The sequence below is a fragment of the Saccostrea cucullata genome, unplaced genomic scaffold (assembly GCF_032062105.1).
Source record: "Saccostrea cucullata isolate Sc308-1 unplaced genomic scaffold, CSIRO_AGI_Scuc_v1 ctg143, whole genome shotgun sequence".
Classification (NCBI taxonomy): Eukaryota; Metazoa; Mollusca; class Bivalvia; order Ostreida; family Ostreidae; genus Saccostrea; species Saccostrea cuccullata.
The window spans coordinates 22,234-43,149 of NW_026937256.1; the positions used below are offsets into that span (position 1 = coordinate 22,234).

Genomic DNA, 20,916 nt, shown 5'->3' on the forward strand with positions numbered 1-20,916 from the left:
AATGAGTTTCATATTTCCTGGTCTAGTGGCTCTTTGAGAAGAACATTTTTAAAAAATGCAATTAATTTTTCACAAATTCGTAATTATCTCCCCTTGAAAGAGGGAATATCCCTTCGTTTGAACAAATTTGAATCCCCTTCACCCAAGGATACTTTGTGGCAAGTTTGGTTGAAAATGGCCCAGAAGTTCTTGACTAGAGGATGAAAATGTGAAAAGTTTACAAACAATGACGACAACAATGAAGACAGACAACGGACAAATTTTGATCATAAAGATCACTTGAGTCTTTGACTCAGGTGAGCTAATAATTAAAATGTTAGAAAAATCAAAACTTTTAGAACATGTGGTGGTATGATTTCTGTACTTTTTACAGAGTAATCCATGTGAAAAATCCTTTCTTTGAGTACTATGAACTTTTCTGATTATGTTGGCCGTGGAAAATGGCCTGTTGTCGTAAACTTTAATCTTTGATATGTCATACGAGACATCAGTATTTCACAAACACATCTTATTTTCTTACTTTATACCGTTGGATGCAAGATATGGTATTTTCATCTCAATGCATGTGCCAGGTGTTCAACATTTGAAGAAAGAGCTTCAAATACTGATTGAAGGGTACAAATTTCTGAAGTCCTTTCTGGTTGATTTTTTTTTTAATTTCCTTTGATGAAAAACTTTAAAAGCTTTACTAATTAAGCAACGGAATTTAAAGTTGTCTTGTGCTTACAATAATAACTGTGATCAAAAGAGTGGAATTAACACAATAAAAGTAAAATTATCATGATTTATTAGTCACCTTCCACTGAAAACATTTCACCTTTCACTGAAAATCGCATATGGAAAGGTTGTGATTTACAAACCATTAATTCTGGTCTAGCTGTGTACTGTATAGGATAATACTTAATAGTCTGATATAAATGATTTATATTAGGTGTGGACACGGTGTCCTTTTGGTATGTGCTTCCTAAAAGGTTATATAGGTTTTCTAAATTGAATATATTATTTTGTTTCACTGTGTTAAATTTATTGATGTGAAACACATGCTTTGAGATGCTCTTTGGCGTTTCACTAGACTCCACTGTAGCCTGTCCTGAACTGTCAGTTTTTACACTCAATACAACACTTTTGGGGACTTTTTCTGGGTCTGTTCTTGAAGTTTTTTTAAAGAATTTGTATTTCCTTCTACATTTGAATCCATCTCTTCACTATTAATTTGTTCACTGATGTTTAAATTAATCGGCTCTTCAACAGCTTTCTCATTCAAATACTCTTCTGAAGATGAAGGTGTTCTTTCATCCGGTCTCACATTTTCATATTGTGAAGCAGCAGGTGGCACCTGTGTTTTAGTTGGAGCCACCTGTGAAATGGGAGTAGGTGGTTCTGGTTTTATATCATTATAAGGGATATTGTCTTTTAAGGAATTTTGTTCCGTGTTTGAGGCTGGTTGTTCTAATTTCTCTTTTTTCTCAAGCTGTGTTTCTGGTTTTAATATCTCTAATTTCTCCTCTATTTTAGTGGATTTCCTCAGGTCCATTATTGCATCATCCTCGTTGCTAATATCTTTTGAATCCTTCAATCCTGAATCTAGTTTGGTAATCTGGAATTTGAGTAACTCTAAACTGGCTCCCAATTTTGAAAGGCTAGAATCAATATCAGCACCTTCTGCATTCTCAAGATAACTAGTCAAAATTTCCAACACGGAACTCTCAAACCCTCTCTCTGAAGAAGAATTTTCTAAATTCTGACCCTCTGTTTGAAAAAGCTTGTCACCGTGTAAATCCTGAGTAAAAGATTTCAGCTTTTTCCCTCTGCATCTTCTATCCTCTTCTTCAATATTAAACAGAGACAGTAGATCCAGATTATCATGCATCCTCTCTAGAACGGAATGCTCTTGCTTTTTCTGGCTGCTGCAGCAGTACACCGAAGCTGCATCTATAGGCTGTGCTTCTGACGTAAAGAAATATCCTCCAGCATCAACCACACATTCACCGTTTGGGTTATGTATAACCGTTCCGTGACTACCATTGTTGTGGATAAAGTTATCAGGGTCAAATAATAGTTATAAGTATTTTGTTGTCTCTGCCAAAAAGAAACTTTCCATTCTGTTGTCAAGTTAATGGGTGTTAACATTTTTTACCTGAAATAAAAATCATTGTATTTTTGGTAAATATGTATCAGATACAAGGAAAAAAATTGAATCAATCTGAAATTTAGAGATCATAATTTGCTTGTTATTATCAATTCTTACATGTAAAAGTACAGTATGTGTATTTAGAAAAGCTGGCTAAACATTTAAGTAACTTTGGTACAGACAATGATGCACTTATTCACGAAAATCATAAACTAGATGCTGTCATGAGGCAGTAATACCCGCACTATGGTGTTTGCCTCTAAATATACACTCATTCATATTGGACTTTCCAAGGAAGAAGTCAAAATAATTCTATAATTATCACCGTACATGTATTCGTCAAATTGAACATAAAATTTTCAGATGACCATATCAACTCTGAGCCTCACATATGTATTTTAAAATACTTAATTCATAACAAGTCTGAAATAACAGAATTTAATTAATGATTGAAGTAAATTACTTATTCAAATAAATAATTTTCCCATTATTTGGAACTTTTTAAATTTACTTTCTCAACGACATAAAATATTATTTTAGTACAAAGCGTTTTCGATGAATTTATCAAAATGTGCAAACTGATTTTAGTATTTGGTCGGGAAAAAAACCCATTGAAAATACAACCCTATTAATTTGTCAATGCCTACCCCCCCCCCCCACCCACACACACACACACTCTCTCTCTCTCTCTCACTCTCACATTTTTTAAAAAACATAGTTTAGTTAATTATGATAGTTTGAAATTTGTTCTAGTACTAAACAGTTTTATTTTCTACATTCACATTGGGTTTGCGTCACCCATTATCATATTTATAGATATCACCTCTCGGCACACCTCGGCCAATTCATACTGGCAACGGAATCAGCAAAGGTTTGTCGAATGAGATTATTTAGCACATGTATGCTGACGATGCAGTGTGGTCAGTTAAAATCATCAGGGGATTTCCTACCATTTTTTAACTGGGTCCGGAGTCCATAGAATTGGGAAAATTGACGCGAAATGCGATCAAATTGGGAAAATTTTAAAAAGGACCAATTTTGTTATTTTCCCATATAAATGATAATGAAGGGACCAATAAGTCTCTGTGTTACAATAGAGTAAACAACTGTACACAGATATAAAGATTTACACATTATTCAGCTGTTATTGAATGATAAGAAAATGATATAGCACGATGATACAATTGCATGTTGACACCTGTTGAGATTTTCAGACGTCTTGCAGGGAATCAAAGTATTGTACATCTGTCTGAACACTCTTAAAAAATTAAAAATACAAAATTGGGAAAAAAAGATTCAAAATTGGGAAAATATGGCTGATTTTTTGATTGGGAATGGGTCCTGTAAACGGACTCAAAAACAAGCCAGGAAAACCCCTGATCATTTGTGTTTTAATTGGATTATATGGATTATATTTCATGAATTCGTTGTCACGACCTATGACATTCGGTAAGTACAAGATTTAGTATAGATTGCATAAAAATAGATAAATGCAAATGGTTAGGTTGAAGTTCAAAAAGGGTCAACATGGTCAAAGATCATCGCATGCCACAGTCGACAAATTTCACATTGTCAAGTTATCTCCCGTTGCGGACATTCAGTATATAACAGACGCAGATCCCGATTTTTTTTTCAGAAAGGGGGGGGGGGTGTCACACCTCAGTCAAAAAAATCAGCCCAAGATTTCCTGAGATGGAAATAAAAAATAATAAAAACAATGATGGTGGAGTCCCTGTTTTCTAAGGGGGAGGATGTCCAAAGTCATTTTTATTCTCTACAGTACATATATAGTCTTATTTAAATAACTGCTAATTCCAGGGGGGGGGGGGGGTCTGATCTCCCTAGCCACTGACTCCCTGTACCTGAAATGACAATTGATCTTATGACTCCATAATAGTAGAAATTTTTTTCATTTGACTATTTATACATATTTTGTTTCCTATGTTTATGTATTTTTGTCTGTCCACGGAAACTTTAACCTTGCCCATATTTTTTAAGTGGATTGAGCTATACACATGGCTTCAATATTTCATAGGTAAATTTCTTTTGGCAAAACCTTTTAATGGGTACCACCAATTTTGACCTCTTGATCTCTTGACCTTGGAGTTTGACCCAATTTTACAAGAAAAATACCTTGAACTTGGCGTTAGTTTTGAACAGGTGGTGCTAGGACTTTCATGCTCTTACATGTGTAATCATTGTGAACTTTCAACAGGTATAATTATTTTTGACCTAGACCTTAGAGTTGAATCCAATTTAACTTTAACCTTGGCAATAACTTTTGAACAGGTGAGGAAGTTCTAGGGATTTCTCCCTTTTTTCACATGTGTATTCCTTGTGACAAGACTTTCCCTTTGATACCAACAATTTAGACCCTTTGACCTTGACCTTGGAGTTTGACTTACATTTGAGAAACTTCAACCTTTGCCAAAAGCTGCCATAACAGTTGCTGTCACAACAAACAAACAAATTACTAAAAAAAAACACAGAATACATGTACATATTTTATATTTAACAGATATACATCTGGTCATATCTCTAGTTCTCCCTTGAATGAGACATGGTGATATAAATTTTAAAAAATAATTATAAGAGTTGAAAAGGTTGTGCATATTGAAATATACTAAGCTCTGCGGATGAATTAGATATACCAGTTTAGCTTTATTTTGCTACCCAAAGCACCTTGATTAACTATTCATAAGCATACTGTTTTCTGAAATGTACTGATTTCTGTTGTCCATCTGTTTATCTGCAAACTTTTCACATTAACTTCTTAAGAACCACTGGGCTAATTTCAACCAATTTACATTTAAATATGCAGGGTACTTTTTAAGCGCCCGGATGATAGATCCCGGGCGTATATTGTTTTTGTCCTGTCTGTTTGTCTGTTTATCTGTTTGTCTGTTTGTCAACTTTAACCTTGGCCATAACTTTTGAACAATAAGGGATAGAGACTTCATATTTGGTAAGCATACTCCACTAATAAAGTCCTTTCAAATGACTTCAAGGTCAATGACCTTGTGACCTTGACTAAGACTTATATGCTAAAAATAGCTTTTTCCACTGTTTGTCATAACTTTTGAACCATAGGAGATAGGGACTTCATATTTGGTATGCATACTCCACTAATAGAGTCCTTTCAAATGACATCAAGGTCAATGATCTTGTGACCTTGACTGTGACCTATATGCTAAAAATAGCTTTTTACACTTTTTGCCATAACTTTTGAACCATCAGAGATAAGGACTTCATATTTGGTATGCATACTCCACCAATTAAGTTCTTTCAAATGACACCATGGTCAATGACTTTGTGACCTTGACTGTGACCCATATTCTAAAAATAGCTTTTTCCACTGTTTGTCATAACTTTTGAACCATAGGAGATAGGGACTTCATATTTGGTATGCATACTCCACCGATAAAGTCCTTTCAAACGACGGCAAGGTCAATGATCTTGTGACCTTGACTGTGACGGATATGCTAAAAATAGCTCTTTACACTTTTTGCCACAGTTTTTGAACCATAGGAGATAGGGACTTCATATTTAGTACGCATACTCCACTGATTAAGTTCTTTCGAATGACACCATGGTCAATGACCTTGTGACCTTGACTGTGATCAATATGCTAAAAGAAGATTTTTTTAACTTTGTTGCCGCCGGGCGCGTAGTGTTTCACAAACACATCTTGTTCCAACATAAATCTTCTTCTCAAGAACAGCAAAGACATTTATTGTCCCCATTTTTGCTAAAGGTAGGGTACATTAAATCTCATTTGTTTGTCAATCTGCCCATCTGTCACAATAAATTTAACCTTGGTCATCATGGTTGTATACTTTGAATGAGAAGAGATAGGACTATTATATTAAACATGTGTATTAGTATTAAATGGGACAATACCATTCTACATACACTATGATTTTCATTACCCATGATCTTGAAGTTTGACCTAATTTCCTTAAAAAAATTAATTGCTTTCAGGGAAGACTGGGCTTTTTGCATAAAAAACGTCATTTTTCAACCCCCATTTGATCCCCCAGGGCAAAATCAAAATTCCAAAACCTTACTGCACATCTACATGACCCCACCAACCATCTCCCAAAAGCTGGTTAGGCTACTGAGTAAAATGTAGAAGGAGTTCAGGGAAGACGGGGCTTTTTGGACAAAAAACGTCATTTTTCGACCCCCATTTGACCCCCCGGGGCAAAATCGAAATTCCAAAACCTTACTGCACATCTACATGACCCCACCAACCATCTCCCAAAAGATGATTAGGCTACTGAGTAAAATGTAAAAGGAGTTCAGGGAAGACAGAGCTTTTTGCTTAAAAAACGTCATTTTTCGACCCCCATTTGACCCCCTGGGGCAAAATCAAAATTCCGAAAGCTTACTGCACATCTACATGACCCCACCAACCATCTCCCAAAAGCTGGTTAGGCTACTGAGTAAAATGTAGAAGGAGTTCAGGGAAGACGGGGCTTTTTGGACAAAAACGTCATTTTTCGACCCCCATTTGACCCCCCGGGGCAAAATCGAAATTCCAAAACCTTACTGCACATCTACATGACCCCACCAACCATCTCCCAAAAGATGATTAGGCTACTGAGTAAAATGTAAGAGGAGTTCAGGGAAGACGGAGCTTTTTGCTTAAAAAACGTCATTTTTGACCCCCATTTGACCCCCTGGGGCAAAATCAAAATTCCAAAACCTTACTGCACATCAACATGACCCACCAACCATCTCCCAAAAGCTGGTTAGGCTACTGAGTAAAATGTAGAAGGAGTTCAGGGAAGACGGGGCTTTTTGGACAAAAAACGTCATTTTTCGACCCCCATTTGACCCCCCAGGGCAAAATCGAAATTCCAAAACCTTACTGCACATCTACATGACCCCACCAACCATCTCCCAAAAGCTGGTTAGGCTACTGAGTAAAATGTAAGAGGAGTTCAGGGAAGACGGAGCTTTTTGCTTAAAAAAAGTCATTTTTCGACCCCCATTTGACCCCCTGGGGCAAAATCAAAATTCCGAAAGCTTACTGCACATCTACATGACCCCACCAACCATCTCCCAAAAGCTGGTTAGGCTACTGAGTAAAATGTAGAAGGAGTTCAGGGAAGACGGGGCTTTTTGGACAAAAAACGTCATTTTTCGACCCCCATTTGACCCCCCGGGGCAAAATCGAAATTCCAAAACCTTACTGCACATCTACATGACCCCACCAACCATCTCCCAAAAGCTGGTTAGGCTACTGAGTAAAATGTAAGAGGAGTTCAGGGAAGACGGAGCTTTTTGCTTAAAAAACGTCATTTTTCGACCCCCATTTGACCCCCTGGGGCAAAATCAAAATTCCGAAAGCTTACTGCACATCTACATGACCCCACCAACCATCTCCCAAAAGCTGGTTAGGCTACTGAGTAAAATGTAGAAGGAGTTCAGGGAAGACAGAGCTTTTTGGACAAAAAACGTCATTTTTCGACCCCCATTTGACCCCCCGGGGCAAAATCGAAATTCCAAAACCTTACTGCACATCTACATGACCCCACAAACCATCTCCCAAAAGATGATTAAGCTACTGTGTAAAATGTAGGAGGAGTTCAGGGAAGAAAAGTGTGACAGACGGACGGACGGACGGACGGACATGAGTAACAACAATATACACGAACTTTCTTTAGAAAGTGCGGGTATAATAAACCCTTAATAAATACACTGCATGTTGCAGACATGTGTCTTGCTTTGTGATATTTATGCTAACCACTAAATACCAGGTGATTGTTCTAAATTTTGAATGTGTCAATTTGCGTACAAGTACTGGTATTTGAAGAACTGTAGTTCTTTTTTATTAAACTCCTTATGGATTACTGAAAGTACCTAATATGAAAAAGCTTTAACTTTCAAAATTCAGAATAGTTTCCGATATCCCAAAAGCAACTCAGCATTGTAAAAGATCAATGTGTATACTTAGAATAATACAGGACCATTATGATTCTATGATGGTCTCATTCTGCACTTTTTTTAATATAGAAGTTAAATATATTATATTCTAGACATGGTTATTGCATATTCATTCTACCGTATGATTATGTAACTTGACATTCTGTACAACATTTAATTCATTGGGCTTTGCTTGTGTCATGTTATAAATGTGTCATGTTATACAAGGAGCGGTATACTCACGGTAGCATATCCACACTTGGTTTTGGTGCTGTGTTCTATGGCCTCCAGCATGTCTACACCTATCTCCAGTAAAAAAGGGTCTCTGGTGGCCTGGTACAGGTACACAGCACTATCTATCAGTTCTACAGAAAAAAACATAGGATTAGCTCGCAGAATTATAGGATACATTTAATTCGTTTTCACAAATATGTGTTATTTCCTATTTTGGAAAATTTCAAACTATAAATAATAAAAAATTCTCAATCAAATAAAGTTTTTATTTAACATATTTAAAATTAATGAATATTTTTTAAAAGTTTTTTGTCAAAATGTATTTTATTGCTATGATAAGCAAAATGCTTTGACATACTCATTCAGGCATACATTTATAGGAATGAAGAGTGATATTACTCAAAGAAGCTGAGTGAGCCTTATGTTTTTTATCTGCTACAGGGAATTGTTTCAGTCTCATAAAGGAAGAATTCTACAAACATTACAATTAACAGACATGTACTTCTCCTATACAAAATAAATTAAAATCAAACCTGTGTTTCTTTACTTATTATCTGACAGTAAATATTGGAGATTACCTGGTCTAAGTGGGTACCCCTCTCTCCCCGTGTGGGCCTCACTCTTTGGAATGTTATAGTACTCAGGCAGGAAACCAAACTGTCTCCAGACTTGGTGGAAGTTATGAATAGTTTTCATGGCACTGTCTATATCACCCAACAAGCTCTGTTAAAGGGACATAACTATAAAATCAGCATTATGTTTCCTAATTTTATTTTCCCTGGATTTTTTGCAAATTAAATATAATTATAAAACATCATAATGTCCATACTTAAAATCCTTTCTTTTTGTCAAACTACTTGTAAAATCATGATTTTGTGTTTCAGTTACCTGAATTCCTGGCCAGTAGGCATCTAATGAGGTAAACATAGGAAGAGTTATCCCTCCATTGGTCATGTGTGCCCACATATACCAGTCATCCTTTTTCACATGTTTTACAATTGCTTTCTCATAAACTAAAACAGTAAAATACTTTAACAACTAACATTTACCATTTGTGCATTGTGACAGTCTTCGAAAGCTTAAATATGTACTTGCCTAACACCTATACCTTGTGTGCTTATTCATATGGAATACACATGTAATAGGAAAATGAGAGAAACTTCAAAAGTTGTCAAACAGACAGAAAAAAATAATATTCTACATGTTAATTAAAAATGTTAGCAAATACACTTACCTATGAAGTGTTCCAGAAATTCAGGGATATAAAACAAGATGGCTCCCTTAACTAGATACTCAAAGTATGAATCAATATCCTCTCCAATACCAGGGTCAAGAGCTGTCCAATGACCTTCAAAATTTAAAGATAAATTAATTTCTATTTCTTTGAATTTCTTCATCCGAGTTGCTGGTATGAAAAGAATCTAACATACCAAATCCAGAGCTGATTTTGAGTTCCAGAGAGCCCACATTGCTCTCACTGCCACTTTCTCTAACACAGGGTCACCGGTCAGCCTACTCAGAGATCCAAACTCTATCAGGAATGTCCCGACTCCAGCAGTACAGTGGTCTCCCCTTCAAGCACACCATGCCTAAGGTTGACTGTTCCATAAGGCATACCAGTTGGTGTGTCAAATGCTGTTGGGTAAAAATATTCCCCGGGGGTTATGACCATAACGAATTTGAATCAACACTACCTGATGACGCTTCCATATAAATATTACTTAACATTGTTTTACTGTTCTTGAAAGATTTTTTTTATACAGTATTCCTATGTAAAATTTTGATCCCCAAATCGCGGCCCCATCAGGAGTCATGATTTGAAAAAAATGGAATCTACACTATGTAAAGGTTTCTTATTAGCTGCAAAAATGTAGCCCTCTCCGATTTTTTTTTATCTGTTATTTTCTGGAGAGGGTACAGAAAAAAAAAAAAAGGAGAGGGCTACATTATTGCAGCTAGTTTCTTATAAGTGTCAACTTTTTGGCCCAGTGGTTCTTGGGAAAAAGATTTTTATTAAACGATGTCACCCAAGTTTCACGTTTTCTTTACGATCTCCCCTTGAAGTTGGCCCGGTGATTCTGGAGAAGAAGTCGAAAATGTGAAAAGTGTACAGGCAGACGGACAGGCGGAAGACGGACAAAATTTGATCAGAAAAGCCCACTTAAGCTTTTCAGCCCGGGTTGGCTAAAAAGGATACTAGTAAAGGATATGGCTAAGACCTCCCTAAGTCCCTTCATCCCATGTTGTCCATTTACAATAAACATTAATTCTACATGCTTTACTGCCTAACACATGTATCATGACATATCCCTATGGACCCGCAGCCCTCTAATATTATACATTTATATGCATTGTTTGCCTTTTCAGAACTGTTACAAAACAACCAACACGAGGGTTGGAATGGCGAACAGATGGATTAATGTTGACGGAATGTTCAGTCTCTGCTAACACTGAGAACATTAAGCGCGTGTTTCACGAACTTATCAGAAAGGTACTGTATATCAGTCTAGTTTCCAATGGTAAGCATAACAGTTGTATTTACTGTCACCCGATAAATTCAAAATTTACAACAAGGCACTGGTCTCTTATGGGAAAGAGTGCAATGTATAGACATCAAGGTCCTTTGATATAACTGACAAAATGCAATATATAGTCACTTCTGATCACTACAATCAATCGAACTTGGTAGTTCAGCTATCGAGTAGGTAGCTAACCCTTGGCAAATGAAAGGAATCGAAGACCAGGAAAGAATCATCCTTTATAATACATATTTGCATGATCTTGGACTTCAAACATCGCTTATTGTTTCACTGAGAATCTTTTTTACTGCATGCCTTTCTTATTTAGTTAAACATAAGAAATATGGAATTTTCCATTAAAGTTATTTTTATTTTTATCTGAGATGAAATCGTTGGTCAGTGACCTTCCACTTGTCTAGGTAAAGCCTGGTTGAGTTTGTATAGGAATTAAAATATTCAAAACAAGAGATCTAGATTTGAAGAATTTATCTGACCTACGTTTTTGATCAAGAACCGTTGGACCAAGTCTCCAAATATCCCTTTCTCACAAACTGACTTTTGATACAATATTCACAATATACACACTTGGCATTGGCCTTTCATTGTTTAGATTCAAAATTTGTTGTTCAGGGTAACTGGACACTCCTTAAGCTGGAAAACCTTAAAGTATTGCTAGTTTGAATGAAGGTAGAAGAATCCGGCCAATGAACTGAGTTATATATTTTTATCCTTTTCTGCAAAGTCAGTAAACTGACTTAAAATTTTAGTTAGGCGTACTCATTGATACACAGGTTTCGGTTACCAAATCACAAAAGTGGACCTTTTGAATTCATAAGTGTTTTTAATCAACACCTTTCTCATGAAAGATTGGCAAAGAAAGTGTGCAAAATGCCTATAACTTACAAAATACTTTATGTAATTTATAAATTTAGCATTTTAAGTAAAATTCTTATTATTGAATGGTATGAAATTACAACGAACACAACTTTTCTACCGAAAATGCTTCCAGCGAAAAGGTTCTGATTTAAAATTTAAAAAGCATTTTGCTCGCCTTGTTCGCGTATGTTCTTTGTTGTTAATTTACTTATAATTTATAATTTGTTTTGGTGCATTTCCACTTGTAATTATTCTAAAATTATATTTAGATATCGACATTACTTACAGATAAGTGAAAAAAAGAGATTCATCATCCAAAGCACAGCGAAAACTTTCTCATGCGCAGATTGGATCACCGAAATTGATTCGAGCGTCATTAAGGAGACGTTTTAGTGTGTTTACTCGAGAGCGAACCTCTACAATGTAAATTTGGAAAACCAGGGTATAGAGTGTTATAATGAAATGACTATAATAAAATCAACAGAGATTTCTACAGAGAAAGAACAGGGCTCCCTTCTTCATAGTACAGTGTATTAAATTACATTTTCCTTACTTGAATACAACAAAGGAGGAAGTACATTCCAAATCAGAAAAACTTCAGTTACATTTGTTGAAGTGTATGAAGTGTAAATGTTTATGACTGTATGTGAGTGCTTCATTTTACTTTTTATAATGTGTGCAATGAAAAAGCATAGACAATAATATATTTTATTATCCTTCCTCTATATATGTATACCGTACAGTAATCTTCATGCTTGTTCTAATCTAGTATATAGTTGCAAACTAATATTCTAATATGCCTTTATAGTTATAATTTGCACAAACGCAAGCACAAACCCTCACCGTCACAGAAATATACCGACACAGCCTATACATATTTAAGAATAAAGTGTTTGGAAATATGAAACGGAAATAATTTTTTTATCATTTGAAGTGCACTTCTAGCATGTCTGAAAGCCAAAAATATCCCTACCACAGGTCATTATTTGTCGAATAAATAAATGAAAAAAAAAACAACTTATAACATTCTTTATATATGCAGTTTAAGGGTACTTAACACAAACAAAAATTGGATGCATTGATTGATATATGTTTTTTGCCCGATTCTGATATGAAATGACATAAATAATAAATTCCTGAAATATAAAGAAATCGTAGGTTTTCCTTGGTTCTAAGATATGATACTTTGTTTTTCTTTTTATATAATTCCATAAAAAAATTACCCAAATTTTTAACCTTATGACAAAATCTTATAAAATTCTCCCACTATACTTGGTAAACATTATTCAGGTCGCCAATTTAAATGTAAATCTATGAGAAATATTGTTGTAATGGCCGAATCTGGTCCCTTTATTTGATGTAAAACTGAGAAAAATTCGGAAATTGACATTTTTTCTGATCTTCCTGCGATCTCTGTGTATCCCACAACTATACTCATTTTGTGGCAGGGATGACAACAGGTTTCAATTGTAATTAGGTACTTAATAATTCTAAAAGACACCTCAAACCAGGGGCCAAAATGGGGTCTTAGCCTATCTTGTCCTTTAAGATACTGTACTAATAAGGTCACTGTCACTCATGGAACTTAAACAAAGCGCAAACGCGAGGGCTACGATTGTAGTTATTGTAATCTGGACAGAGTCCATCATCGTTTCTACATTTTCGCTCTATCGCCCTTATAAATACGTCAGTAAATCAGTATGTAGTTTATCAGAACATATGCGTTGCATGGTTAACAAAAACATGTACAAAAGGCTACAAGTTTAATATGTACTTGCCATAAAAGAGTTAATGACATTTCTAAACTATTGATTTTGTAATTTCACGACTTCACCTAAACAAGAATAATTTCATAATACAGTTTTACTTAAAGTGTATTCGATTGTTTGGACAAATGCTCTTGAAAAAAAATCTAACACTGTCTACAAAACTTCTAAATTTGATGGGCCTCCTTGGGTGCCTCCGTCTGTGGAATGAAGACAAAACTCGTGTATGATCCTCTTAATTTCCCGCGACTGACTGTGATGCCTTCGTTTCTTAAACATATAGCATGAGTCTCCTAAAACCTTTGGTACAAGACACACAATAATAGTGGCTGCAGCCTGTGTAAGTAAACTTAAGTTCTTAGAGGCGGAGAATTCTAACAAGAGATCAACAGAAATATATAAAACAAGGACAATCACGCTTAATTTTAAGAGAGAGATAAAAACCTGTTGTCTGATGGGCCTGTACTTCTTCACAATTAAAAAGAAAAGGTCCTTTGGGATGCCTTTGCATTCTTCCTCCCTTTTGAACAAAGCTGTATCTGGATATTGACCATACTTGTGTATTTTCTTGCATATTTTTCTAGTATGCATGAATATATTGTCGTAATACTTAGAAATGTCATTAAAGCTGTCAAACATATATATAAGGACCGTAAAAGAAAATATAAGGTATCCATAAGTTACCTCTGGGTGCGCAAATAACCCAGTGTATGTATACACAAACACTCCACAAATAAAGACGAAGCTATCGACAAAAATTATACTGAACATGTAATTGCTGAATGCCACAAAGCAAAACGCAAAGAGACGGCATATGACTTTTAAAGGGACACTTATATCTAGATCCCGCCAAGGTTCAATGACGTATGCACGTGCTATCGTCATAATGAAACTAATCAATGGGATTCCATGAAGCAAAAGGCACAACGCTAGTTCCAAGACAGAAAACAAAACATACAGAGGTGCTATGAAAAGAAATATTCTTCCAATAAATGCGGATTTCCTCCATGCGTTAAGACTGTACTTATTCCAGCGCCTAATCTGTGTGATTACTGCAAATTTCCAGAAAGATGGGTTCAGAACCATAAAGAACTGAGATAGGAAGACACGGAATATTTTTTCGTACCCATTTACGGGTGCCGTTGTTTTCATGGCTCCAAATTTCACTCGAACAAATGCATTAATTTTTAGAGGGGATTCGACTTCATTTTTGTTCTCAACCAGTCCTTTTGCAAGAAATGTTGCCAGGTCGGAGGGAACACATGTACTTAATATGAAACACACGGCGTATAACAGACACGCTACGAAAGGTCCCCCGAACACTCGAAGGAAATTTTTACTGCTCAGCTCGTATCCCGCCAACATGGACTGGAAATCTTTGGGTACACCTTTTTTTACACTTGCAACTATGTCGTTGTATTGCATTAGTCCATGTAATAGTACCTTCAGAGCGATGATTGATATGCTTACGAAAAAGAAAGTAATTCTAACAATTCTTGAAGTCCAAATAGGGCATTTTACACAGCAACAGTTAAAAGCATCTGTTATAATGGTTCCAATATGTACAGGATTGTAAAAAATCCAACTTTCCTTATTTTCAGCCACTTGAATATGACCTTCCATGTCGCTGATTGAAAAGTTCCGGAATACATGATAGCTTGAACTACCTCTAAATGTGATTTCATGGACATATTTCAGAAACCACACGAGAATAAGGGGAAAATACATGTATAATACCAGACCTAGCACAAACGGTAACTTCCAGCCAATTTTTCTGTATTTCAGGTAAGTTCCAGAACACTCCAAGATTCGTGTTTTCGCCAAGAAATTCCACTTCCAGCGACAACATCGATAGCCCATTGCTTCCACAGGACAAATGACATTGAGACAGAGCAAATAAAGTGCATGACTCTTGATGAATATGCGTTCCCTGTAACACCAGTAGCTCTGATTATAATACTCCGCCATCCCGTTAACATCGCCATCTTTAGTATAAGATACAAGATAATCTGTAAGATTGGCTAGAGCTAAGGAAATCCGTTGTGTTGTCTCGTTAGCACCATATTGGATTTGACAATTTCCATGAACGCTTAACGGAACAGAGAAATGTTCCAAGGTGTTAACATCTAACAGACCTAGAGACCAGACCCGGTAACCTAACGGCCAGTTTAAGTATTGTCTGGACCCTTTAGGTCCAGGAAATGTCCAGGTCCATTTGTTGCCTTGTATAACGCATCTTGTTTCATTGATTTGTTTGCTGGAAACATTCTCAAAGCGGAGCACAAAATTTACAAGACTGTATGAGTTCTGAGCAACTTCGTGAAGGAACCTTTTCTGGGTTGATTCTGACACAGAAAACCAACATTCAGAGTCTACTCCACTCGTGTACGGATAAGTGAAGTCCCAGTATGGACAAACATCTGTATTCCCAGGACTGACCGGTGCCCCTTCTCTTGCGTTATCTTCAGCTAGGGCAGCCTGGAGGATCACAATAAAGCAACTTATGTGGTAGATTCTTTTCATTATATTCTGTATGTCTCGATTTTTCGTCAACTGATATGAAAAAGAAGACACTATTGTCTATTAACTTCCTTTTTCTGAATTTTTTAAACGCTCTGATGTCCGGGGATATGTTTAAACAGCAGTAATTCGGTCGCTGATTTGATCATTAAACGCCTAGGAAGTTATTGTTTGATACGGATAATGGCCATTACTACATCCTTTGTGGAATACGGAAACTTCCTGAATTTGTATGAAAAATATAAGTATTCCTGTCGTTTATACGCCCAAAATTAAGCTAAATTATTGGAAGTACCTTAATCGAAGGTAGAAAAAAGGCATATTGGTACTTAAACAATGAATGAATTATTCTTCCGCTATACAGAAATTTGACCCAAGAATCACCTTTAATCTTCAATAATAATCCAGGAAGTGTATAACCCCAACAGGACAATTTAAATCAAATAAGATATTTGTGACACCTGAATAAAGACACCTGTATGCAATTATTTCTCAAGACACATTTTTTATACATGTAAACAATCTTTCAAAGCAGATAAAATTCAGTTATTCATCGAAGTACTTTTTGGCTAAGTACTGTGTTATTAATTATTATTATGCCCCCATAATCGAAAAAAAAATCAGGTGCATAGAGTTTTTATTTTGTTCACCCGTCGGTTTGCCTGTCTGTTCGAAAAGAACTTTAACCTTGTCTATAACCTTTGATTAGATGGAGTTATGGCTTTCATATTTCACCGGTGTATTCTTTACGCCAGTTTCTGTATTTGGGTACATTGTACCGACATAATGACCTGTAGAACGGTAAGGGTTAGGACCGTCCCTTTCACAGGTATGTTTCATTTTACAAACCCTTTCATTGGGTACCATTTATTCTGACCGTCTGATCTTTACCTAATTAATTTTGAAAATCTTTAACCACAGCATTAAAATTTGAATGTTGGAGCTAGGGATTTCATAGATCTTCCCTGGAGCACCTTTGAATTTGGCCTTTTTGCATTTGTCTTGGAGAAACTTCAACAATTCAATGAGCTGCAATACAGGACATCAATATCTAGCAAACAATTCTTCCTTTTTAAATCTATCTGTAAAACCCTTTTCTTCTTTACATCTTTACATAAACAAGAGGCTCATGGGCCACATTGCTCACCTGAACACTGTGGCTAGGAATCAAAGTACTGAAAGTACTGGAAAGTGCTAAGCATGGGTTGAATTTGAAATTCATCAGAATTTAAATTCCTTATTGCATTGGAATAAGTACATGTATAATTTTGACGGGGCAGCTGTAAAGAGGGGGGGGGGGCGAACTCAATAAACCCAGCTCTTGATTGCCTTGACTGTTACATTAGATAACATCCAATGTAAGTTGTATTGCTATAACAAAGTCTTTAAATATGCAAAAAAAAAAAAAACCAAAGAGAATCTCATTAACTATCTCTGTGCATTTTTTTTAAAGCAAGTGAGTTACTTTTATAACCTTATTTGTTTTCCGCACCATAGTTACAAGTCCAGAGAACAAGACTACTTGTGTTGCATTGTGGGTCCAGGTTTCTGCGATAAAATCAAATTTATATCAATTTTACAATCCGATTTTTTTCTTCTGACTCATTTTATTTCAGATTATGTATATAGCTCTACATTAGCTGGAAGGCCTTTCTTTTGGGGGGGGGACAAATTTTGAATGCTTAAGATGTTGCTGATATCCTTATCTTGAACGTAAAGTGGAGAACACAAAACCTTCTAGTGAAATTTTGAACAATAAATCACTCTGCTCTCAAATTCAAAATTGACTGTCGGCGACCGTGCCTTTCTTTGTTATTATCGGCCGCATATAGGTGATCGACCTATTGGCAGTTGTATTTGAAACTGCACAGGGAGAAATGAGATATTGTTTTTATATTATTAGGTGTATTATTAATATTATGAATAAAAGATTTTTAAAATGGTTTAATATTTTGTTTGAACTGTTTTAGTTAATTTAATTTTTCTCCTCTTCGTAGATATTTATAAAGTTATATTTTTACATATTAAACGGTTTTACAAAAAAACATTTCTAGCATAGGAACTAGTAATATACACGCATTCAATAAAAGTTACTGGGTGTACAAATAATGAATAAAAATTGAACTTTTAAATTTTGTATCGAATATGGTACAGTTGAATAACAAAACAATAATTTTTTTTTCAATATTTCAATGTATATTATTAAAAATAATTGTGATACCAATCCCTCATCGTGCAGCATGTTGCAAAAGACATGTAACAAAAACCCGAGGACTTTACTTCTTTTTTCATTACATTGCTATAATATCAATTTTGGGTATAAGGATATTGCATTTGTCTTTTGGTCATTTTGATGAAAAACCATTCTTATCCTTCATCTCTGACCCTCACGCACATGAATATGATGAATTATAATTTATTTGTACCGAAAATTAAAAACGTTTGATCATTCTTTTTCTCGTGTAATATTTGAAGCTGATTTGTAAATATTTGTTTGTAAAATAAAAATGTTAATTTAAATACTCTTCTACTTAGAAATAAAAATAAATATCATATTAAAATTCATGAGTATTTTCCTTTGACTCATTTTGGCAGAAATACTTTAAAATGCTTCTTTTTTTCACTTTCATCACGATCATGTAAAACATGCTGACAAGAATGAAATAGCCACAACTACGAAAGCCTGTTAGGATCAATCTAGAGAGAAAAAAAAAATTAAAAGGCGTTATAACGCCTTTCGAAAAGGCGTAATAACGCGAAAAAAGGCATTATAAAGCCTTTTGAAAAGGCGTTATTACGCCTTTCCATTCCAAAAGGCGTTATTACGCCTTTTTAAAAGGCGTTATAACGCCTTTCTAAAAGGCGTTATTACGCCTTTCCATTCTAGAAGGCGTTATTACGCCTTTCTAAAAGGCGTTATTACGCTTTTTTAAAAGGCATTATTACGCCTTTCCAAAAGGCGTTATTACATCTTTCGAAAAGGCGTTATAACGCCTTTTTAAAAGGCGTTACTACGCCTTTCTAAAGACGTTATTACACCTTTCCAAAGGCGTTATTACGCCTTTTACTTTCAATACATAACTAAACATATTTAGCCCAACCGAGGGGGGGTGGTGTATGCAGAAATCGTACCTTTGGGACATAAATTTCACAATTAGATATAGGACTAATTTCTTAAAAAATAATTTAAACAAATAGCAATTAGATTTCCAGGAAAAAAGATTTTTAAATGCGTCATATATTTTCAATGTTGAACCAACTAAGTCCTTCTTTCATACCAGGCACACCTCTACCAAGGGTCATTGATTTCAATTGCTGATTATACCCATGCAAATATAGTTGCCTTCTTTTTTCCAAGAAGAGAGAAAAATATCTTCAAATGACATAAATTTTAATACACTGTACATGGCAAGCAAAGCTCCAAGATAAGTCTGCCTATATTTTAGATCTTCACAAGTAGAGTGTTGCCTTCTCTTAATACGAATGCAAACAGTTGTCAGTGAGATGTGCAGGAATATAGAGAATTGCATAAATAAAGATGGTTTTAATTAAATCTTTCTATATTTATTAACATAAGATAATGCCTTTTCCTTTTCCTTTTCATGTAGGCCAGTAATATGAGTGCGAATGGGGTAAACCCCCCTCCAAACATACACACTTTTGAGGAAAAGTCTTGCTACAGTTTAAATATTATAATTAACTATTGGTTTCTTGGTTCCTGAACATTTTGTTGCAGTATGTAAAACTGTGACAAATTATTGCATTAAATAAATTTTTACCGAGTATTTCCCCCACGAATTTTGACAGTGGAGTGTGTGTGTGTGTGTGTGGGGGGGGGGGGGGGGGTATTAAAAGCACGGACCTGTTAAATGCAAAATAATGGTTATTCAAAAAGCATAATAACTATTTTGGAAAGGGATAATAACGCCTTTTAGAAAGGCATAATAACGCTTTTTAGAAAGGCGTAATAACGCCTTTTAGGAAGGCGTAATAACGCCTTTTGGAAAGGCGTAATAATGCCTTTTGGAAAGGCGTAATAACGCCTTTTGGAAAGGCGTAATAACGCCTTCTAGAATGGAAAGGCGTAATAACGTCTTTTAGAAAGGCGTAATAATGCCTTTTGGAAAGGCGTAATAATGCCTTTTGGAAAGGCGTAATAACGCCTTCTAGAATGGAAAGGCGTAATAACGCCTTTTAGAAACGCCTTTTGGAAAGGCGTAATAACGCCTTCTAGAATGGAAAGGCGTAATAACGCCTTTTAGAAAGGCGTTATAACGCCTTTTAAAAAGGCATTATAGCGCCTTTTGGAATGAAAAGGCGTAATAACGCCTTTTTTCGCGTTATTACGCCTTTTCAAAAGGCGTTATAACGCCTTTTTAATTTTTTTTCTCTCTAGATTGATCCTAATAGGCTTTCGTACACAACATCTAAGCGTTCAATCTAAAGGAATTTTTTGCATCAAAATATTTTGTTACAAAGAAAGACTACAAATTAATTAAGTATAGACTATCTATATAAATGCGTTCAAGTTTAAAATTTGTGCTACTAATGGATAATGAGATGCTGTGAAATCATTATCATTGATAGCGCTCTGCATGATGCAAGTGTGATAATAAAAAGGCTCGTTTGTATTTACATTGTTTGAAATAAAGGCCCAGAAGATGGCGTGAAAAATAAAGAAATGAATATACAAAATGAATTCAAACGATATATAGAACCTTGTTAATTTTTTTCAATGGAATTGTACATGTACTACTAATAGATTCCAATTTGATTTTTAAATTCTTATTGAAATTTTAATGAGAGTTTTAAATACTCGTGCGCATTAAATCTTTTTAAGGTACTTGTATTAACTTTTTCGAATTACACTGCAGAAATAAGATTTGTGACATAATTGTTGTTTGCCAGTACTTATTAATATGCACCATTCAGAGATAAG

At 35.3% G+C, this 20,916-nt stretch overlaps 2 protein-coding genes and 1 pseudogene across 2 annotated transcripts in view; 1 reads left to right on the top strand and 2 right to left on the bottom strand.

Annotated features, from left to right (window-relative positions):
• The window catches only part of LOC134247617 (ras-related and estrogen-regulated growth inhibitor-like), a gene marked incomplete at its 5' end in the record, with an annotated part of 31,592 nt that extends 19,084 nt beyond the window's left edge, over positions 1–12,508 (top strand). The window contains one exon of the mRNA XM_062729948.1: positions 12,317–12,508. The remainder of the gene's footprint in view (positions 1–12,316) is intronic.
• Positions 1–20,916, bottom strand: part of LOC134247628 (uncharacterized) — a 47,044-nt gene that overhangs the window by 11,534 nt on the left and 14,594 nt on the right. Inside the window, exon 2 of the mRNA XM_062729960.1 lies at positions 13,488–16,199. Within this exon, the coding sequence (XP_062585944.1) occupies positions 13,614–15,980 (2,367 nt within the window). The 5' untranslated portion in view covers positions 15,981–16,199 and the 3' untranslated portion in view covers positions 13,488–13,613. The remainder of the gene's footprint in view (positions 1–13,487; positions 16,200–20,916) is intronic.
• LOC134247645 (ER degradation-enhancing alpha-mannosidase-like protein 2) lies at positions 771–9,968 on the bottom strand (annotated as a pseudogene).